We start from the raw sequence: 21,951 nt of genomic DNA, 5'->3' as shown, positions 1-21,951 counted from the left end.
CAAACATTGTCATGAACCAGGACAACTCTCCTTGTTTCAATTTTTGTTCACACTGAAGCTGTGGGGGGTTCTAGTGATCAGAGTGTCTATTGGCTTCCTATCCCTATCCAAATATCGGGTGTTATTCCAGGAGCACCGAGTATAAATCGGCTAGGCTCACCAGGGGTGTTTAATTTCCCAAACATCGCGGTGAATTGCCCAATCTCACATGCATCCTCCCACGGACCCAGCAGGATTCGGTATGTCGGAACCCACATCCCTCCAACCAGCCCGTGCGCTTTGAAGCAGCACTGCGAGTGTCTGCATTTCTACCCTGAACCCTCCAATTATGTCTCCAAGGCCACAATTCAGATGGCATCCCTGAGGCATTTGTAAGGGCACTGGGCCAAGTCTGTTGCTCAAGATCACTCCGAATGGCCATCAGCTGGTCATTCAGGAAATCCTGAATCTCTGAGCAGGCCAAATCCCACTTCAATATCTTCCCTGCCTCAGTGATGTTAAATACAATCCTTGTTAGCAAATCCTGGGTTATGGAGCTGAGGGTGGAGATAATATGCAGTTTGCCAATTCCAGCCTGTACGTGTGCTCCAGTAATAATTCCCGTGTCTCTCTCCAGCTGCCCTAGTTTTTCCTCGTGCTGTTGGCCTTTGTAAAGAGTCCAAATTGCTGCTGCACTATTGGCATTCAAATCTCTTTTCCTTCTTGAGACAATCCATGCCCTTTGCTCTGCTAACCAAATGGCAGCCCCCTTGGAGCAATTTGGGTATACAGAGGTGACCTGAAAACTGGATAATGGCAGTGTGAATGTTACAATCCCTAGTGTGGCATTAACTAGTGTCCATCGATACCCTAGCACATCTCTCTTTGGTACAGTGTCATACCACCTTTCTTGGTTAACAATTCTCATATAGCTCTGAGAAGCTTCACCATTAAGGGCATCAGCAGGGGAATACTGCAGTATGGTGCAGGTTAAGTTACTGGTTATCGGGATTACTTCAGTACAGGTAAAATTGCCATCAGTGGAACACACTTTCTGAGTGTGAGTTTGATCATTTACTACTTGGGTAAGCAAATAACAATGAGGACCCCTTCCTTCCAGTATATTGCAGGCTCTGGGAACGGCCATCATGGCAACCCAGTTATAAAACCCACTAATCTCAATGATGGATTCTTGAAGCTGTTTGTAGTGATCTCATACACTTCTGTCTCTACTGACCCATCTGTTTTCCACTCAATCTTTCGCTTGTATGAGATATTCTGAATCTTAAAAAAATAAATTTTCCAAACAATATTTAAATAAATCACTAAGGTGAGAAGGCCTTGGCCTTTGAGTCCCATTTGAATATATGGGATTGCTGATATTTGGGTAAGTTACAGGGGTGGTAGTGGTTGTGGAGGAGCTGGTGGGGGCAGTGTCCATGGCAACAAGGTGGTTTTGGTAATCATCATCCGGAAGCCAGTTAGGCAGGGCAGTGCAGCCTGATGGTACTTGTCCATAAGTGCAGAGCCTAGTCCAGCCCACCACTCAACCCACACTCCCAATCACGGTCCCTCCAAATTCCTCCCTGCCAATCTATAATACTCCATCTCCTCCACCAGGGCCAATTCTTAATGTCTTTTGTAGTCAGGAATCCCTAGATCTCGGTAGTTTTGGCGGAGTGAGTGTTCCTTCTTCTTTCCTGGTTTAGTTGTAGTGTAGGATCATGCAGGGGAGAGGTTACTAGCATGTCAGCCTGTAGTGGTTTGGTACCTTTAACAGATACTGGCTATATGATGGTTCTGTTAGTGGACAAAGGAGAGGTTACTAGCACTTCACCTTGACTTTGTTTCTCACTGTCCAGGAGGGAAAGAGGTATCAGAAAGAGAGAGAGGTTGATTAGTAGTTAGAGCTGCATCGTCTTGAGGTGGTGGGTCCTTATTTCAGTGAGATGCGAGGGTCCAGGCAGTCAGGCCTTGACACTTCACAGCGGTGTTGGTAGTCAGCAAAATTTGAAAAGGGCCTTTCCAGTGCGGGGTTAGAGCGATCTTTCGTTGATGGACCCCCTGGTTCCAATGAATGGCAGGGCTGTCAGGAGGCTTAGGCAGTGTCTCTTTCACCTGTGAATAAGGAGACCAAACACATTTCATTAATGCCTGACAGTTAAGCATTGTCTCATCCATCAAATGAACATCCATTTGGGCAAAGGTCAGAGGAGGCACTGCTGGAAGTCGCATCGGCCTCCCTGTCAGGATTTCATGAGGACTAAGTCCAGTCTTTAGGTTGAGGGTGGCCCTCATGCTCATTAATGCTAACAGAAGGGCATCTGGCCATTTTAAGTTTGTTTCCAGACAGATCTTGGCAAGTTTATTTTTCAAAATCCCATTCTGACATTCTACTGTCCCCAGGGGCGGCTCTAGGCACCACATAAACAAGCAGGTTCCTAGGGCGACAAAATATACGAGACGGGACAATGCTGGGGCCCCAGCTCATACCTCAAGCAGCGTCCTGGGCTGGATATTGACCACCCTGGGGGGCAGTATCCAGCCTTTTTTTCTGCCGCCGGGTGTGACAGGGCAGGGAGCCAGCTAATAGGGGAGTGTGGCCCTGCCACTGTCCCGCGGTCAGTGTCCAGCCCCAACCCCTCAGGCGGGAGACCATAGCGCAGCCCTGCTCTGGCTGTGGAGGACGGGCCCCTCTTCCTTGGCTTGTCCCCCCCGCTGCAAGCCAAGGAGCAGCCTGTCCTCTGCAGCTGTAGCAGGGCCACGCTACCGGCTCCCGCCTCGGGGGTGGGGAGGTGGCCGCTGACCGCGAGAGAGCAACAGGAGCCGGTAGCACGGCCCTTCCCTGGCTGCAGAGGATGGGCCGCTCCTCCTTTGCTTGTCCCTGCCACTCTCCCATGGCCACCCCCCATCCCCCAGCAGCAGCCCCAACCCCTGGCCCTGGGAGCGGCGGTGACGGGAGCTGAATCCACCTCAAGCCAAGGGGTATGTGTTTGGGGGAGGGGGGCAGAGGGGGAATCTGGGAAAGGAATAGTGGGAGTACAGGAATGTCTCCTGACTGGTCACTTGGGAGAGGATGCCCAGGACAGAATGGCTGATTCAGCATCTGTGCATCCAGGCACTCGACCTGTGACTCAAGTTTGAGAGGGGATGTGTCTCTGGCCTCCTGAAGGGGAGCAGTCACACAACTGACCTTGGGGACAGAGAGAGGGGTGACAGAGGGTAACTCAATCCAGCTCCATGGGGTGCTTGTGAAAATGAGCTGTCTCTTTAGAAGCATAGAATCACAGAAAATTAGGATTCAAAGTGATCTCAGGAGGTCATCTAGTCCAATCCCCTGCTCAGAGCAGGACCAAACCAACTAAATCATCCCAGCCAGGAGTTTGTCAAGCCTGACCTTAAAAACCTCAAAGGATGGAAATTCTACCACCTCCCTAGGTAACCCATTCCAGTGCTTCACCACCCTTTTAGTGAAAGAGTGTTTCCTAATATCCACCCTAGCCCTCCCTCACTGCAACTTGAGACCATTACTCCTTGTTCTGTCATCTGCTACCACTGAGAACCAAGCTCCATCCTCTTTGGAACCCCCCTCCAAGTAATTGAAGGATGTTATCAAATCTCCCCTCAGTCTTCTCTTCTGCAGACTAAACAATCCCAGTTCCCTCAGCCTCTCCTCATAAGTCATGTGCCCCAGCCCCCTAATCATTTTTTGCTATCTGCTGGATTCTCTCCTATTTGTTTATATCCTTTCTGTAGAGGGGAGGCCCGAAACTGGACGCAATGCTCCAGATGTGGTCTCATCAGTGCCAATTAGAGGGGAATAATCACTCCCTTGATCACCGAGCAATGCTTCTAATAATGCAGCCCAATATGGCAGTTGCCTTCTTGCTACCAAGGGCACAGTGCTGACTCATATCTAGCTCCTCATTCACTGTAGTCCCCTGGTCCTTTTCTGCAGAAATACTGCTTAGTCAGCCTGTCCCCAGCCTGTAGCGGTGCATGGGAGTCTTCCATCCTAATTTCAGGACTCTGTTACCTTGTTGAACCACATCATATTTCTTTTGGCCCAATCTTCCAATTAGTCTAGGTCACTCTGGACCCTACCCCTACCCTCCTCCATATCTGCCTCTCCCCTCAGCTTTAAGACAGGATGTACAGCCCACTGAATAAACGGTTGTCTGTGAAAATGCTAATGATCCACCTTACAGAGAGAAGGAGGAAATTCTGGTAAGACACAGACAGCAGCGGTGAAAGAGGTGCTGGGAGAAGGCACAACACTTTGCTCAGAGAGCACAGATCACCATCAGAACCATCTAGGAAAAGTGTTTGGAGTGGGGATCACAAAGAAAGCCCAAGTGCTGGGTGAACTTATTCTATGGGCATAACCCTGGGTTGGGAAGCAGCTTCAGTGAACTCCAGCCAACATGCAAAGTGCTCTTACATCCTTACCTCATCGGAGCCTTGAATACCAAGTATCTCAGTAATGACCTTGAACTGAGATGCCCACTGAAAGGGACACTGAGGGGAAAGGAAAATCAGTAGCTAAATATATGTTAAGGTTCAAGATGTAGTTGAAAGCCAAAATGTATTTTCAATAACCAAACTGTCCAAGCAGAAGGTGTGGTGGAATAAATATATGTGAAAATGCCTTGATATTAATTTGGTATTAATGGTAAATCCTATGGAAACTTGTACCATTCATTAATTTTGGGAAAGGCTTTTGGACATAATGTGTGCTTGACATGAATACTTGTATTTCAAGTTGGCAGCCAAACCAAAAACTTAAGGTCGAAAACTACTAGAACTATATGTGCAAAAACAATCTTGTTATGTTGCAAGAAAAATATAGAGAATCAGTAGAAAAGGAAACAACACCAGCTGAACTGATATAAAATTATGTAAGAATTGGAGGAAATGACACACCTTGGCTCATGGCAGCCTGCCCTGGATTGTCTCATTGCAATTGTGTGTGTAAAAGTCGTAGGAAACAAAGGCAAAGAACCGATGACAAGACAGAATGGACTATAAATGGTTGCCTATGATTTCCACAAATCAGAGATGTTTATTGATCCACAGCCCCGTTTGGATATAGATGTGGTTTTTGCCAGCTCCTCACATCTAATTATCTTATGATCGAAAGGAATCTTGACTGACCCTCAGGATCATTCTGAACTATTGACTCTGGTATAATTTGGAGTGTGAATGTAAAGTGAGTAAAGTTTGTTTTGTAATCAATAAAGAGCACTTAGAGTATTATACACCAAGACTGTGTCCGGAATCTCCCTGCTCCCCATCCCATAAGGAGACCTCTATTGTGAGTCTAACACTAGGAGTAGTAAACAAGAAGCCCTATGGGATACTGCATCTCAGCTAATACCTGTAAACAGGCTCAAAGCTTATCACAGCAGGGAAACTATGATAAACCTGGTCATCTATATGCAATTGGAAACTGAGGCACATTGTCTCATGACTTGATAAATATCTCTATTGACATATCCCCATAACAATGTGCAAAGATACAAAGAGAGGTTTTTCTAGCAACCCAGAGAAGACACATTTTCAGACTTTTGAACACAGGGCTGATCTACAAAGTCTTAAAAGGTACACAGAACTTTACAAGAACACCTATAGGAAACACTACAATTATAATGTTTTGCAACACTCGGGACTCAAATGTTCAGAATCTAAAGATGGTCTTCAGTACTCTGCCTCCACATTAGTCAGTGACCAAAGTGAAGAAGGGGTAGATTATTTGCATGGCCATACCCTGGGGTTGGGAGGGAGCGCCACACGGGGCTAGTCAACACAGGAAGTCCCCTTACATCTTTATCTCTCCGGACCCTGGCATACCAAGACCTCAAGGACAATCTGAGACTGAGATCCCTATTGAAGGCCACACTGAGGGAAAGGAAAGGAAACCCAGTAGTTAAACACATGTTAAGGTTTAGGAAGCAGTTGAAAAACACAATGAGAATTGAACAAACCAAACTGTCCAAACACAAGACTTGGTACAATAAAAATAGTTGGAAATGCCTACCTGTGATAAAAGGTTTGGTGTTATTGTTAAATCTCAGAATGCAAAGTAAGTTCCTAATGGTAAATCTTAGGATAAAAAAATTGGTACTGATGGTAAACTTATGGAAAGATGTAGCATGCATGATTTTGGGGAAAACCGTTTGGACGTACATCTCTACCCCAATATAATGTTGTCCTCAGGAGCTAAAAAATCTTACCGCAGTATAGATGAAACCGCATTAGATAGAACTTGCTTTGATCTGCTGGAGTGCGCAGCCCAACTCCCCTGGAGCACTGCTTTACCATGTTATATCCGAATTCGTGTTATATCAGGTCGTGTTATATCAGGATAGAGGTGTACTAGGAGTAATCAACAACATGTCGCAGGTGGCTATTGCTTCTCAGCTAACACCTGTTCAAAGGCCCAAAGTTTATCACAGAAAGGAAATGGTAATAAATCTGGTCTGCAGTCTGGAGGGGGAAACTGAGGCACGGCACCTCATGGCATTGATGAATCCATGTATTGAGTTACCACTAGTTGGAAAAGCACAATGGCTAACAATGCTGCAGAGAAAGCACACTAGCTGACTTTTGAGATCACTAGGCTGATCTATAAAGTGTTGAAAGGTACACAGACGGTTGCAAGACCACCTGTGGATAACAATGTTTGCAACACTTGGGAGTTTTATGATCAAAGGGTAAAGGGAACCTTGAGCACACTGCTTCTGCATCAGTCAGTGACTAACACTCCTGCAGTGACCTCAGGAGGAAGGTGTGATTCTCTGTTCCCCAAAGCAACACCCCGGCAGCCTCATATTTACCATGGTGATATGATTATGATGTGATTTTTACAATGCATATAAAATATGTCATGTAAGACATCAGCGGAAAATTATGATTTGATGAATATGATTAACCTATTAGAATGCATATGTTATTTTTGTACATAATGTTCTGAAAGCATGGAAGGGCATGTGACCAGCTCCTGTGACTCTGGACTCCATGTGGTGCCTGTACTTTTCCACTAATTGTGCTGGGGGCTTTTGCTTGTAATAATGAAGCTCCCTCTACCTGGCAGAAGCTATAAAATGTGGAAGCGACATCATCACTTGGCCTCAGTCCCCAAACAACTCAACACGAAAGACATTAGAACCTGGGATTGAACTGAGGACGTGGTCCCAAGCTGAAGGGATTTCTAGCCTGTGTGTGGAAAATTGGTGGATTGTTTGTACCATCAGTGCGACACATTGATTCAAAGCCTGTCTAGTGTATAGAACTTAGTGTGTGATGTTGTTTATTTCCCAGATTTCAGCTTTGCTCTTTACATTATTAGTTACAATCACTTAAACAATTGATCTTTCTTTAACTAATAGATCTGGTTTATATTGTTTTCCTTAATACAGGATGTTGTTTGAAATGTAAAAGGGAAATCTGCTCAGGCTGGTGTATTGTCCTCTCCACATTGAGGGAGGGGCAGTCTGGGAAAGAAACTTATACTGGACAGGCTTTTGGCCAGGGCAAGATGGTACAGCTCTTGGGTCCTAGGCTGGGGAACTGGCTGGAGCCTCTCTATTGTAGTTTCATGGCTGACTAGTGAAATCATTCATGTAACTGCAGCTGGGTGTGTCCTTGTCTGTGTGTGGCTGTGTAAGTGCAAGACCTGCAGATGTTTACAGCTTGTCACAGCCTCACAGTGTGAGAGCAGCAGAGAGTCCTGTGGCACCTTATAGACTAACAGATGTATTGAAGCATGAGCTTTCGTGGGTGAATACCCACTTCGTCGGATGCTGTACATTCACCCATGAAAGCTCATGCTCCAATACACCTGTTAGTCTATAACAGGGGTCGGCAACCTACGATACGCGTGCGAAGGTGACGTGCGAGCCCATTTTTCATGGCACGTGGGGCAGGCTGAGCTCTGTGTTTTCCACCGCCAGCTCCTGCCAGCCGGGGTCCTGCCGCCGGTCCCACTCAGTGCCAGCTGCTGGCCTGGGGGAAGGAACCCCAGGTCGGCAGAGGGCTGAGACCCCAGCTGGCAAGGAGCTGGTGGTGGAAACCCCAGATCGGTGGTGGTCAGCCTGCCGCCGCTCTGGGGTTCCTGCTGCTGGCCCCTTGCCAGCCAGGGTCCCCCCTGCCACAGCCTCACTCAGTACCCGCTGCTGGCCTGGGGGAAGGAACCCCAGGCTGGCAGTGGGCTGAGACCCCAGCTGGAGGTAGTTTGGTTATATAGTATAGACTTATAGAGAGACCTTCTAAAAAACATTACAATGTATTACCGGCACATGAAGCCTTAAATTAGAGTGTATACGTGAAGGCTCGGCACACCACTGCTGAAAGGTTGCCGGCCCCTGGTCTATAAGGTGCCACAGGAGTGTTTGCTGCTTTTACAGATCCAGGCTAGCACAGCTACTCCTCTGATACTTGACAGTGTGAGAGGGGGCCCAGATTGGTTTGCCAGAGGGTTCGGCGGTCCCAAGCTCCATGTTGCAATCCATGGAATTCCTTTCACCCCGTCCCAGTGAACAGGCCCTGCAAGACCGTAAGGCCATTTCCCTGTTGTCATGTGATCACTTACTGAGAGAGGGACCATGGTTATGGAGGGGAAGTCAGGACACTTGGATTCTGTTAGCCCGTGTCTGTGTGAATTTGGAAAGTCATGTCTCCCTGTGCCTCAGTTTACTGCTCAGTGAAATGGGGATGGTTCATAGTGACTTTTCTTTGCTAGGTTTTTGAAGATTCGTCCATGAAAGGTGCTGCACGGTATAATGATAGTTACTAATGAGAAGTACTGATCTCTGATCCCTTAGCGACAGCCCCATCTGTTTGCTGTAAGTGCTTGTATCAGAGGGGTAGCCGTGTTAGTCTGGATCTGTAAAAGCAGCAAAGAATCCTGTGGCACCTCATGGACTAACAATCGTTTTGGAGCATGAGCGCCAAAAAGTCTGTTAGTCTATAAGGTGCCACAGGATTCCTTGCTGCTGTAAGTGCTTGTGTCTCTTCTTAGTCAACTTTCTCCAGATCTCTCTGTCTACTATCTACGCATCTATCCTGAGAGTTTACAGGACATCAGATCCTCTGGAGAGTTGAGCATTATCCCTAGTTTTTTTTTACTCATCAACTATAAGTTTTAAATATATGCACACAAACATACAGAGCAGCCAATTCCTCTCTGACTCAGCACAGAGCCCAGGAGTTCTCAACTCCCTTTGGGAAGGTTCCTTAATTACTGTTTACTTCTAAAGCTGGATAATTAGCACAGAAGCAGAGACAGGCTTGTCCACAGTCTGTTTACATTCAGATGCTCCCTTGTCCTTTAGAGTCTGATCAAACCCCCCCGGGATTACATAGAGCTATATTATAAACTGTGCAGACTGTGTGTTGGCTCTCGGCATCGGATGCTGCTGCAGATGCTGGATTTAGAGAGATGTCCGTCACAGATACCTGAGGGGGATTCCCAGGGAGGCCATTTCCATCTCGTAATTCACAGGTACCCATCTCTTGCTGAGGCACTCACCCAATCAACAATCCTTCTGCAAGGTGGGTGTGGTGGGATAGAGAGTAAGTCTGTGATCCTTTCCACTCTGCACAACCATGGACCATCCCAGGGCCCTTGCCATAAATGATGAATTTGCTAAAGAATCACTGGCCAAAATGTCACTCTTTTCTGTGCACCCCTGTTCATCCTCCCTGACAGACTCCAGCCCCAAGGTGGTGCATTTCAGTGGCACAGTGAATCCTTCAGGATGAAAGATGTTAGTAAATGTGCAATACAAGGCCAAATTCTGAGACCACGGCTCGTACTTTGCTCAGGCCTCAGGGAGGCAAAACTCCCCTTGGAGCAAGAACTGAGTACAGATGTCAGAGCCAACTGTGTGTTAATGCACAGACGCTGTCATCCCCTCCACTTGCATTTCATGAGTCTGTCTATTAATATGGCAGAGGGACAGGGGCTATTACCTGACTTTTATCTGCTGCAAATCTTGGCGGTGCTAGGGCTCCTCAGTAGAACAATAATGAAAAATTTTCAATATGAATAACACATATTTCTCCTAGCTTCATTCAAGAAGTCTGCTGAAATGTTATGCCTGAAACGAAAAAAAAGAAAAATGTCTTGAAGTAGACACCCAATGTGTGATATTTCAGAACAAACTCCAAAAATTTGGCAAATTTATAAGCAACTGAAAATGAGGTCTTCTAATGGAAGCTGTCAGGCAGCCTTAACTACAGGTTATGCCACCGACACCACCTGCAATGGCCAATACATTCGTGAATCCCATTCTTTTATGCTCTTCGCTCCAATAATGTTGGTAGCAAGAAGTTCTATAGACCAAATAGGAATTATGGTGGCAATTTTCTTTTCTCAATCTTATATGTTCAGACTTTCAATTTAACTAAATGTTCCCTTGTTCATGTTATGAAACATTAAATATAAATGCCAGATCTATTTTCTTTAACAATAGATCCATAGGGTTTAATATCAGAAGAGACCAGTTGACAATCCAGTCTGACCACCTGTAAAACACAGGCCCATTAAATTTCACTCAGTTACCTCTAAATTGAGCCGAAAGACGTGTGTGTGACTAAGGCCGGATCTACACTAGGATTTCACATCATAGAATGATAGAGCCATAGAGTTATAAGGGATCGCATAGGACAGCTAGTCTATCCCATGACAAGATACAGGATCGGTTTTGTGTTAGTCATCTAAGACTGTTAGCCATTCACACAACTTTGGAAAACCTCCACAGAAGGAGCTTCCATGACTTCCCTGGGAGTCTGTTCCATTGGCCTCCTGTACTTAAAGTTAGGAATATTTTCCTGAAATTTAATTTAAATCTGCTAGACTGGAATTTTAACCCATTGCCTCTTGTCCTGCCCCTCTGTGGTAAGACAGAATAACTTTCCTCCACCTTTTTATGGCAGCCTTTCTAGTATTTGAAGACCACTATGATGTCCCCCATTAATCTCCTCTTTTCCAAATAAACATACTGGTTCCTTTGGCTTGCTCATACAGCTTGCATTCCATCCCTTGTGTAACATTTGTTACTTGCCTGTGGATCCTTTCCAGGTTCTCTACAACCTTTCTGTTAATTGGACACATAACTCCAGCTGAGACCTAACCCACACCGACTTCTGCTAATATAACCCAACGTTGCATTTGCATTTTTTGAAACATTTTTCCTAATGTCCAACCTAAACCTCCCTTGCTGTAATGTAACTTCGCTGCTTCTTGTCTTCTCTCAGAGGTTAAGGTGAACACTTTTTCTCCCTCTTGTAAAAACTTTTTAGGTATTTGAAAACTGTTATTATTTCCCTCTCAGTCTTCTCCTTTCATGATCACTTTCCCCCAAGTTGCCTTCCACTTTCAAATTCTCAACCAGTTCCTCCTTATATGTCACAATCAAGTTTAGAACAACCTCTCTCTAAGTAGGTTTCTCCGGCATCTGGAACAAAAAAATCTCTCCAATACATTCCAAGAACTTACTGGATAATCTGTGTGCTGGTGTAGACAACATGAGATAAATTCTTCCATTGACCTAGCTACCACCTCTCCGGGATTACCTCTGCTGAGGGGAGAATCCTTCCATCTGTGTAAGTAATGTCTATATTGAAGCATTATGGCAGCACGACTGTTGCATTTTAAGTGTAAACAGCCCTTCAAGGAGATCTTCCAAAAAACAACATCCAGTCTGGATCTGCCAACATGGGGAATTGGAGAATCCAACACTTCCCTTCTCAGTGTGTCCCAATGGTTAATCACTATCAGTGCTAAATATTTGCCCCTAATTTCAAGCTGGAATTTACCTGGCTTCAGCTTCCAGCCCTTTGGTCTCGCTCAGCCTTTATCTGGTGATTACAGAGCCTGTTATTACCCATGATTTTCTCCCCATGAAAGTCTCTGCTTGATAATCTTTTTGATAAGTTAAGAGATCTATACCTTCAAGTCTAACAATCCATCATTTTCTCTATCCTCCAATCATTTTTGTGGCTCTTTTCTGCACCGTCTCCAAGTTTTCAACATCTTTTTTCAAATGTGGGCCCCAGAACTGGATGCAGTTTATTCCCCCAATCCCATGTGCAGAGGTTAAATCCTTTCCCTGCTCCAACTCACCAACTCAGTATTATCCACTATTAAATCAAAGGCCTCTGAGAAATCAAGGTTCGTTCAATCAGGGCTGTTTGCTTGATCCACCAAATGTGTACCCTTGATCAACCAATGTGTACTCTCATGAAAGGATGAAAACAGGTTTCTTTAACAAGATCTGTTCTGCATAAACCCTGTTAGCGACTGGCATTACTTACAGTTCTAGACTTTTTTTACCTAATCTTATACCCATTTTTCCATTGTTTCTTAACCTTGTCAATCTTTTTACATATAAAAAACCCCTATCCTTTCATATTTCAATATCTTACATTTAACATAATGTAAATTGACATAAACCCTTTCGAGAATTTCTCTTGTTCTCAATATACTTAGCAAACTCCGTTTTGTGATCCATAGCCCTGCAAACATGGAGTTTTCCCTGACGTCTTAACGTTCCTTATCAATTTTCCTAACTTCTGATTTCTATTGCTGGCCAGCTATTTTCCTTTTTTCCTCTTTCTTACATATTGCTTCCCTCCCTCTAATTGTTGCCTTCACTTTACCAAAAGTTGTTCACTTTGTTGATTCTGGAATTGTGATTTTTCTCATCTCTAATAAAATGTTATCAAAGAATTACCAATATTCATTCATATTTTTCTGTCTAAATTTTTCCTCCCAATCAGTTTTGCTGACAATTTTCTTCATCTTTAGGGAATTAGTCCTCTTGGAGCACTAAGTGTCTATCGACAGTACTGGTTGGGAACTGTCCATCTGAATATAAATCAGTTTCTTTTTCTATTTTCCTCTCCTATATCATATGCTCTCTTCTTTGTCCCCTGTATGAACTAAAGTGTCCCAGATTTTTCTATCCTTAATAGAGACTGGGTGACCAAAACTGAGCACATTCCCGAACATCTTATGCTTCATCCCATATCTTGGGGATCTGAACAGTTTTTTATTTTGTCCACTGCTGTGAATGAGCAGGTGTTTCTCTTGAGCTGCTGTCACTGGGGCCCAGGTCCTTCCCCTGAGGGATGTTCTAGCTGGGATGTTTCTCCCAGCACGTCTTCCTAAAAGGTTGTTTTTCCCCCCTCTCTGATTTCAAGCAACTGGTTGAATGAGGAACTCCCTTCAGTATGGACTCCCTATCCTGGCTTTCCTTGCATTAAGAAGCAATGATAGATAACCACTATCCACACTTGTGTTTCCTGCTGGTGCCTCTGAGGGTTCCCCCACCACAAAGTGTAGGAATTATTAATGCAGGGAGCACAGTACAAACATGGAATTGTATTTAGTAGGGTCATTGTACACAGTTATTCTCTCTGAATAATGAAAATGTCATTTTTCAGTGTGTGAAGAGCGATCAGTTTGCTTCTCCTATGAGAACAGCCTGTACTACTGCATGCAGTGTCTCATATTAACTTTGTCTCTCCATGCAGCATTTCTACTGTGACCATCTACTGGGAACAAACAGAAAGTCAGGGGAATGTATGGCAAATGCAGGAGACACCCTTATGCCTCAAAGCTGGACACAATCTCCCCTACGCCATGTCAGAATCTAACAAAACCGACTTCACCAACCCCTCCACCTTCATCCTACTTGGCATTCCTGGCCTAGAGGCAGCCCATATCTGGATCTCCATCCCATTCTGTGCCATGTACATCGTAGCCATGTTGGGGAACTTCACCATCCTGTTCATTGTGAAGAGGGAGCCGAGCCTCCATGTGCCCATGTTCTATTTTCTCTGCATGCTGGCTGTCATCGACCTGGTCATGTCCGCATTCACCCTACCAAAAATGCTGAGCATTTTCTGGTTCAATTCCAGGGAGATCAGTTTCAATGCCTGCCTCACCCAGATGTATTTTGTTCACTCCCTCTCAGGGATGGAGTCTGGAATGCTCGTGGCCATGGCTTTTGATCGCTACATGGCCATCTGCCATCCCCTGAGACATTCCACCATCCTGACAAACTCTGTTGTGGCCAAAATAGGCCTGGGCGTGGTGCTACGTAGTGGCATACTCGCATTGCCCTATCCCTTCCTGGTCAGGTGGTTGCCATATTGCAGAACCAACGTCATCCCACACTTTTATTGTCAGCATATAGCAGTGGTGAAACTGGCCTGTGCTGACATCCGCATCAGTAGTTACTATGGCCTGTTTGATCTTCTCTTTGTGATCGGAATGGACGGATGTTTTATCGCAATGTCCTATATTCAGATCCTCCGGGCCATCTTCCGCCTCCCCACAAAGGATACCTGGCTCAAAACTTTTGGGACCTGCATCTCTCATCTTTGTGCCATCTCAGCTTTGTACGTCACAGATTTATTCTCCTCCCTCATGTTCCGATTTGGCCACAATGTGCCACTGCATTTCCTCGTTCTCATTAGTGGTGTGTACCACATTGTGCCTCCTGTGCTACACCCCATCATTTACGGTCTGAGGTCCGAACAGTTCTGGGACAGGTTGCTCCAGCTCTTTACTCATAAAGAGACCTAAATGTTTTCTCCCTGTGCTCTGGCTCTCAGATTGAGCTCTGTGCAGAGCTGGCTGGTCCATGATGCTGGGTCCTCTTCCCTGAATCACTTCCTGGACAGACAGAAAGACATTAAACCCTGTCCTGTCCTTACTGTGCTGTGTCAATGTGATGAACTGAGGAATCAGTCTATGTACAATACACTGGGTGGCCACCTTTCTAATTGCTGGTAGATGGATCCCTGAAATTGCAATCTTGCCTCAGCTCTTCTGTCAATCCTGAACACTGCTGCGTGTCTTCTCCCCAAGGCCCTGCCCCATCTCTTGTTCCTCTCTTCCCCTCTCCTTGTCAGCTGCGATCCAGTCACTTCTAAAACCAATATGTTCTCATATCTTATGGCAAGTCATAAGAACATAAGAACGGACATAATGGGTCAGATCAAAGGTCCATCTAGCCCAGTATCCTGTCCATGTACAGTGGCCAATGCCAGGTGCCCCAGAGCGAGTGAACCTAACAGGTAATTGTTATGTAAAGCCTCTGCTCAAATGCAATTGTAAGATCTGTAATTTGTATCATTAAGTTCTGCAACCTTTTTCAGACTTGTAACTTCAGTTATTGCTAAGAGAGCCTTTGAAGTTTTGTAACCTTTGCAAGCTCCGTAACCTTTTCAAGTTACTACTTGTGTGAACTTACTAGCTTTGTCATATCCCATCTGGGAGGAGAGGAACTGCAAGGAGAAAGGAGCCCAGAGACAGGAGCCAGGTGTGTCTGATATAATCTGCCCTGGGAAGGAAATCACAAAATGCTGTAAAGAAAAGAAGAACTCATCTGGGAATGCTTCTCTGTGATGGACACAGAAGGCAAACTCAGTGTATGTTCCAGCAAAAGGAAGCAGCCATGGACACAAGCAGCTGCTGCTCCTTGACCTGCTCAGCAGCCTGGATTTGTGACCGCAGGCGGACACACCCTAGATCTAGCGCACTTCAGCTTGTCAGCCTCCATGCTGTCTCCAGTAACTCTCAGCCTGTGTAAGTGTGTGGGTACATGAGGGTACGAATGTGTGCATGTCTGAATAAGCTCCATCTCTTTTCTGTATGATCTAACAGCAGCATTGTAATAAAACTAACTACGAGTGTGACCCTGGGTTGGTTTTTAGGGAACCAGAGGTAACAGTAATGATCAAGTGACCTCTCTCCTGCCATCCCTCTCCATCCTCTGACAAACAGAGGCTGGAGACACCATTTCTTACCCATCCTGGCTAATAGCCATTAATGGACTTCACCACCATGAATTTATCTAGTTCTCTTTTAAACACTGTTAGAGTCCCAGCCTTCACAACCTCCTCGGGCAAAGAGTTCCACACGCTGACTGTGCGCTGTGTGAAGAAGAACTTCCTTTCGTTTGTTTTAAAGCTGCTGCCAATTAATTTCATTTGGTGGCCCCTAGTTCTTGTATTATGGGAACAAGTAAATAATGTTTCCTTATCCACTTTCTCCACATCACTCATAATTTTATATACCTCTATCATATCCCCCCTTAGTCTCCTCTTTTCCAAGCTGAAGAGTCCTAGCCTCTTTCATCTTTCCTCATATGGGATCCATTCCAAACCCCTAATCATTTTAGTTGCCCTTCTCTAAACCTTTTCTAGTGCTAGAATATCATTTTTGAGGTGAGGAGACCACATCTGTACACTGTATTCGAGATGTGGGCGAACCATGGATTTATACAGAGGCAATAATATATTCTCTGTCTTTTTCTCTATCCCCTTAAGTCACTTAAGAGAAACAAGTTAGTGTTAAATTTTAATGTTTATTCTTAATTTGTTACTAACTCTGTGGAGAGAGAGACCCCATCAGGACTCCTGGCTGACAAAGCCCTGGCTGGGATCATTTAGTTGGGGATTGGTTCTGCTTTGAGCAGGGGGTTGGACTAGATACCTCCGGCGGTCCCTTCTAGCCTTGATATTCTGTGATTCTATCATATCTGGGATCTACGTGAATTCTGGGAGGGGGGTGGGTATAGTGGGTTGCAACAGGCGGCAGAAACATCTGGGGTCCAAATGAGAAGATCAGAAGGGCCATTCCGGGCTCAGCAGAAGGGGTCAGAAGTCCTGAGTCTGGGCTGTCTCAGATTCATCTGGCAGGAGTTCAAGCCTCCAGCCCCAGTAGGAGCTGCCAGAGGAGGGGAGGAGCCCAGGCTGCCCTGGCTGGAACGGTAGAAGAATCTGTCAGTTCTGGTTTCCCTGAGCCCTAACCGCTGGCACAGAGTGGAGGAGGAGGATAGGAGAGATGCCCTACTCATTTCTGTCCCCTCCATCTTCCATACTGCTGCCAGCCAGGGGTTGTCTCATTTCCCCTGTCCTTAGACGAACCTCAGGGGGTGGGTTTTTTGTGTCCCCTCTCTGACCCTTTAGGGGCTGCTCACTTCCCTCCTCTCCCTCACCCGTTCTGGAGATATAGGCAGGTTCACGGCACCACTGGTACAGTCGCTGCACTGGTGGTCTGCTCCCTCTATGCTCATTTCTGTGGGCTATAGGATCATAACAGGGGCCCCACCAGAGGATCATCATAGGTCCACAACATCGTCCTACACTGTTCTGTAGGATGAACTTCACCGTTTTCTGGTGGACATATGCGTTTTCAAGGGTAGGGTGGGATCCCTCTCAAGCATTGGGGAGACGTCCATCTCATCTTCTGGGCCATGAAGGCTGTTTTGGAGGAGTGGAGGGGGATGGTGTAGAGAGGAGGGCTTTAGATTTATTAGGAACTGGGAAAACTTTTGAGATGGGGGAGCCTGTACAGGAAGGATGGACTCCACCTAAAATGAATCCACAAGTTCCATAGAATCTCTATGGATACAAATTCCATACTCTAATAAGAATATAACAGTAGGGATCTATTATCGACCACCAGACCAGGACAGTGCTAGTGACGATGAAATGCTGAGGGAGATTAGAGAGGCTGTCAAAATTAAGAACTCAGTAAGAGGGGGATTTCAATTATCCCCATATTGACTGGGTTCATGTCACCTCAGGGTGAAATGCAGAGACAAAATTTCTGGATACTTTAAATGACTGCTCCATGGAGCAGCTGGTACAGGAACCCACAAGGGAAGAGGCGTGTCTCAGTTTAGTCCTGAGTGGAGCGCAGGATTTGGTCCAACAGGTAACTATAACGGGACTGCTTGGAAATAGTGACCATAACATAATAACATTTAATATTGCTGTGTTGGGAAGAACATCTCAACAGGCCAACACTGTGGCGTTTAATTTCAAAAAGGGGATCTATGCAAAAATGAGGAGGTTAGTTAAGCAAAAATTAATAAGTACAGTACTAGAGTTAAATCCCTGCAAGCTGCATGGACACTTTTCAAAGACACCATAATAGAGGCCCAACTTAACTGTATATCCCAAATTAAAAAACACAGTAAAAAACTCTAAGAAGAGCCATCGTGGCCTAACAACCATATGAAAGAAGCAGTGAGAGATGAAAAGACATCTTTTAAAAAGTGGAAGTCAAATCCTAGTGAGGTAAATAGAAAGGAGCATAAACATTGTCAAATTAAGTGTAAAAAATTAATAAGAAAAGCCAACAAGGAGTTTGAAGAACAGCTAGCCAAAAACTCCAAAGGTAATAACAACATGTTTTTAAAGTATATCAGAACCAGTGAGGCCCGTGGACAATAAGGATACAAAAGGAGCACTTAAAGAGTGGAGAAACTAAATAAACTCTTTGCTTCAGTCTTTACAGCTGAGAATGTTAGGGAGATTCCCAAATCTGAGCCGTCCTTTATAGGTGACAAATCTGTCACAGATTGAAGTGTCACTAAAGGAGGTTTGGAATTAATTGATAAACATAATAGTAACAAGCCACTGGGACCAGATGGCATTCACCCAAGAGTTCTGAAAGAACTCAAATGTGAAGTTGCGGAGCTATTAACTAACGTTTGTAACCTGTCCTTTAAATCGGCTTCGGTACCCAATGACTGGAGGTTAGCTAATGTAATGCCAATATTTAAAAAGGGCTCTAGAGGTGATCCCAGCAATTACAGAACACTAAGTCTAACATCAGTACTGGGCAAATTAGTTGAAACAATAATAAAGAAAGCAGCAAAGAATCCTGTGGCACCTTATAGACTAACATGTTTTGGAGCATGAGCTTTCGTGAGTGAATACCCTCTTCATCAGATAATAAAGAAAAAAATTGTCAGACACATAGAAAAACATAAACTGTTGAGCAATAGTCAACATGGTTTCTGTAAAGGGAAATCATGTCTTACTAATCTATTAGAGTTCTTTGGAGGGGTCAACAAACAACAAGGGGGATTCAGTGGACATAGTGTACTTAGATTCCCAGAAAGCCTTTGACAAGCTCCCTCACCAAGGGCTCTTATGTAAATTATGTTGTCATGGTATAAGAGGGAAAATCCTTTCATGACTTGAGAACTAGATCAAAAACAGGGAACAAAGGGTAGGAATAAATGGTACATTTTCAGATTATCCAAAACTGCTCAAGATAGTTAAGACCAAAGCAGACTGTGAAGCACTTCAAAAAGATCTCACAAAACTAAGTGACTGGGCAACAAACTGGCAAATGAAATTTCATGTGGATAAATGTAAAGTAATGCACATTGGGAAAAGAATAACCCCAACTATACATACAATATAATAGGGCCTACTTTAGTTACTACTAATCTGGATAGAGATCTTGAAGTCATCGAGGATAGTTCTCTGAAGACGCCCAGACAGTGTGCAGCGTCAGTCAAAAAAGCAAACAGGATGTTAGGAATCATTTAAAAAGGAATAGAGAATAAGATGGAGAGTAGCTTATTGCCCTTATATAAATCCATGGTACGCCCACATATTGAATACTGCGTACAGATGTGGTCTCCTCTTCTCAAAAAAGATATACTGGCACTAGAAAAGGTTCAGAGAATGTCCCATATGAGGAAAGATTAAAGAGGCTAGGGCTTTTCAGCTTGGAAAAGAGGAGACTAAGGGTGGGATATGATAGAGGTATATAAAATCATGAGTGATGTGGAAAAATTAGATAAAGAAAAGTTATTTACTTATTCCCATAATACAAGAACTTGGGGTCACCAAATGAAATTAATGGGCAGCAATTTAAAAACAAATAAAAGGAAGTTCTTCTTCACACAGCACACAGTCAGCCTTGCCGGAAGAGGTTGCGAAGGCTAGAAATATAATAGGGTTTAAAAGAGGACTAGGTACATTCATGGAGGTTAAGTCCATTAATGGCTGTTAGTCAGGATGGGTAAGGAATGGTGTCCCTAGTCTCTGTTTGTCAAAGGGTGGAGATGGACGGCAGGAGATAGATCACTTGATTATTATCTGTTAGGTTTATTCCTTCTGTGGCACCTGGCATTGGCCACTGCCGGTTGACAGGATACTAGGCTGGATGGACCTTTGGTTTGACCCTGTATGGTCATTCTTATGTTCTTACGTTCTTATTAACCGGGAGGCAGGACATCGTAGTCTGCAGGTGGGCCAACAACTCTGTGAAAAGCCTTTCAGATTGGTCATTTGTTGTTGCAAAATGTTGGATGGGGATTTCCTGCCCACGAGGAGCCTCCTCAGCCCTCAGAATGAACCCAACCACCGTGCTTTGGGTGGCAAGCCACGGGGGGCGCTGCTTGCTCCACAGGGGTGGCAGGCAGGGTGCCTTCAGTGTGCCTGTGGGAGGTCAGCTGGTCCTGCAGCTTCGGTGGACCTCCCGCAGGCATGCCTGCAGAGGGTCCACTGGTCCCACAGCTTCTGGACCTCCCGCAGGCACAGCCTGCCTACCGTGCTTAGGGCGGCGAAATGCCTAGAACTGCCCCTGGCTGGAGTAGGGGGACCAGGTATATTTTAGACACCTCAGCACTCATTCTGCTTGAGTGACCCCTCTATTCTCCCCCAACCTACAGTTTGAGATGCTGGGAGTTGTGAGGTCATGCCAGGTCGTCTGCTGGCACACACCTGTCTACAATGCACAAGGTTGCAGCCCCTATTCCAACTCCTCCACAACTTTAACAGGAGGTTCTGGCTGCATTTTTCCCCAAACCTTTTCATATCTGCTACCTGCTTTAGCTCAACGTACAGGATGTGGCCTGCAGGTCCCTTGTGTTACAGGGGAAATATACTCTAATATTACTCTGTAAACTTATTAATAAAACAAATAATCCAACCCTAAGAAAATAAGAAATGTATAAGAAAAGATATATAGGGAAGCAAGTAGGCTACACTATAGGTTACCACAGCTGCAGGCTGCTAGTTTGTAAAGGCCAGGGACTTAGAAGTGACAGAGATGGAAAGACAGGTGTCTCCTTTTTGGGTCACATGGTCGCTAAACCAAACAGCCACAGGCCTTGCGAAAGGGGTTGTGTACACATGGCCAGAAAGAGTTAAGCAACTTGCAGGCTATTGACCCAGATTCACCCTTTAGAGACAGGTTAGAAAAGTATGTAAATGGTCCTTAGGTCCATTCCACCTTAAGTAGGCCAGAACTTTGATATGTAGACTTGTATTATTAAAGAACTGGAAGAAGTTAGTGACTCTAGTAGTCTACATTTACAGACAGCTTCTTAGAGATTAACACTGCAACCAAATGCTGCTTTTGATGTAATTTATAAAAAATCCTGTTAATTGCTGTGTCTTTTGCTGCTTGCTGTTCAGATCTTTTGAACTAAGTGCACAGGATTGTCAAGCCCCATTCAACTAGTATGAGTCGCACCCCGAAAAAATAATGAGATTGGATTAAAAATAATGGGATTTAAAAATACACTAATGTGAGGTTCGTTTTCATGTGTCTTTGGTTTCTCAGCCTTTTGGGGTGCAATTGATTCAGGGTTTCTAGCAACTCATTTTAAAAAAAAATCTTTGAAAAACTGAAAGCTGAGATTCCTGCACAGTGACTAGATTCCAGAAGTTGGGGCTCTAAGAAGAGAGGAACTAGTGTGAGAATCCCAGTAAAATCCCAGTTGCTGGCACTGATAGCTGTATCTCAAGCACAGCACCCACAGAAGGCCGGCACTGAGGTTTAGTTAGTGGATATTTCTCATCACACACTGACAGAGATGTACCGGGCTACAGAGTCCCATGCTGTAAGGAACCAGGTTATGCCACAGACAGCCAGACATAAGTCGAAGAGTCACTGGATCCTGAGGCACAGCTCATATGTTCTCTCCCATTATTCAGGCATGACACATGCACACACCCAGTAATCAAAGCCATGCACATTCCTAACAGAAAGGGGAGCGACCCAAGCCCAGCTCCAAGTGCTTGCTGCTAACTGCCTATTGGACCCCCAAAAACCACCCAGCTCCAGCGAACCCAAACTTTGTGGTGATGGAAATTGGGATGCCGGATTTGAGGTCTATCTCCAGAGCTAGAGCGGCTCTC

The 21,951-nt window shown here is 44.9% G+C and overlaps 1 protein-coding gene across 1 annotated transcript; it reads left to right on the top strand.

The window, feature by feature from the left end:
* The first annotated feature begins 13,627 nt into the window (after positions 1-13,627).
* LOC115643018 (olfactory receptor 52E4-like) lies at positions 13,628-14,575 on the top strand. Its single transcript, XM_030546773.1, has one exon. It carries the CDS (start codon positions 13,628-13,630, stop codon positions 14,573-14,575), a length of 948 nt encoding a protein of 315 aa, XP_030402633.1.
* Positions 14,576-21,951: the final 7,376 nt, after the last annotated feature.

The sequence above is a fragment of the Gopherus evgoodei genome, unplaced genomic scaffold (assembly GCF_007399415.2).
Source record: "Gopherus evgoodei ecotype Sinaloan lineage unplaced genomic scaffold, rGopEvg1_v1.p scaffold_49_arrow_ctg1, whole genome shotgun sequence".
Classification (NCBI taxonomy): domain Eukaryota; kingdom Metazoa; phylum Chordata; order Testudines; family Testudinidae; genus Gopherus; species Gopherus evgoodei.
This window is presented reverse-complemented; position numbering and strand designations above follow the sequence as displayed.

Excerpts from the sequence above, each read along its gene's own strand:
- LOC115643018 (XM_030546773.1), top strand. The coding sequence starts at position 13,628 with ATGTCAGAATCTAACAAAACCGACTTCACCAACCCCTCCACCTTCATC.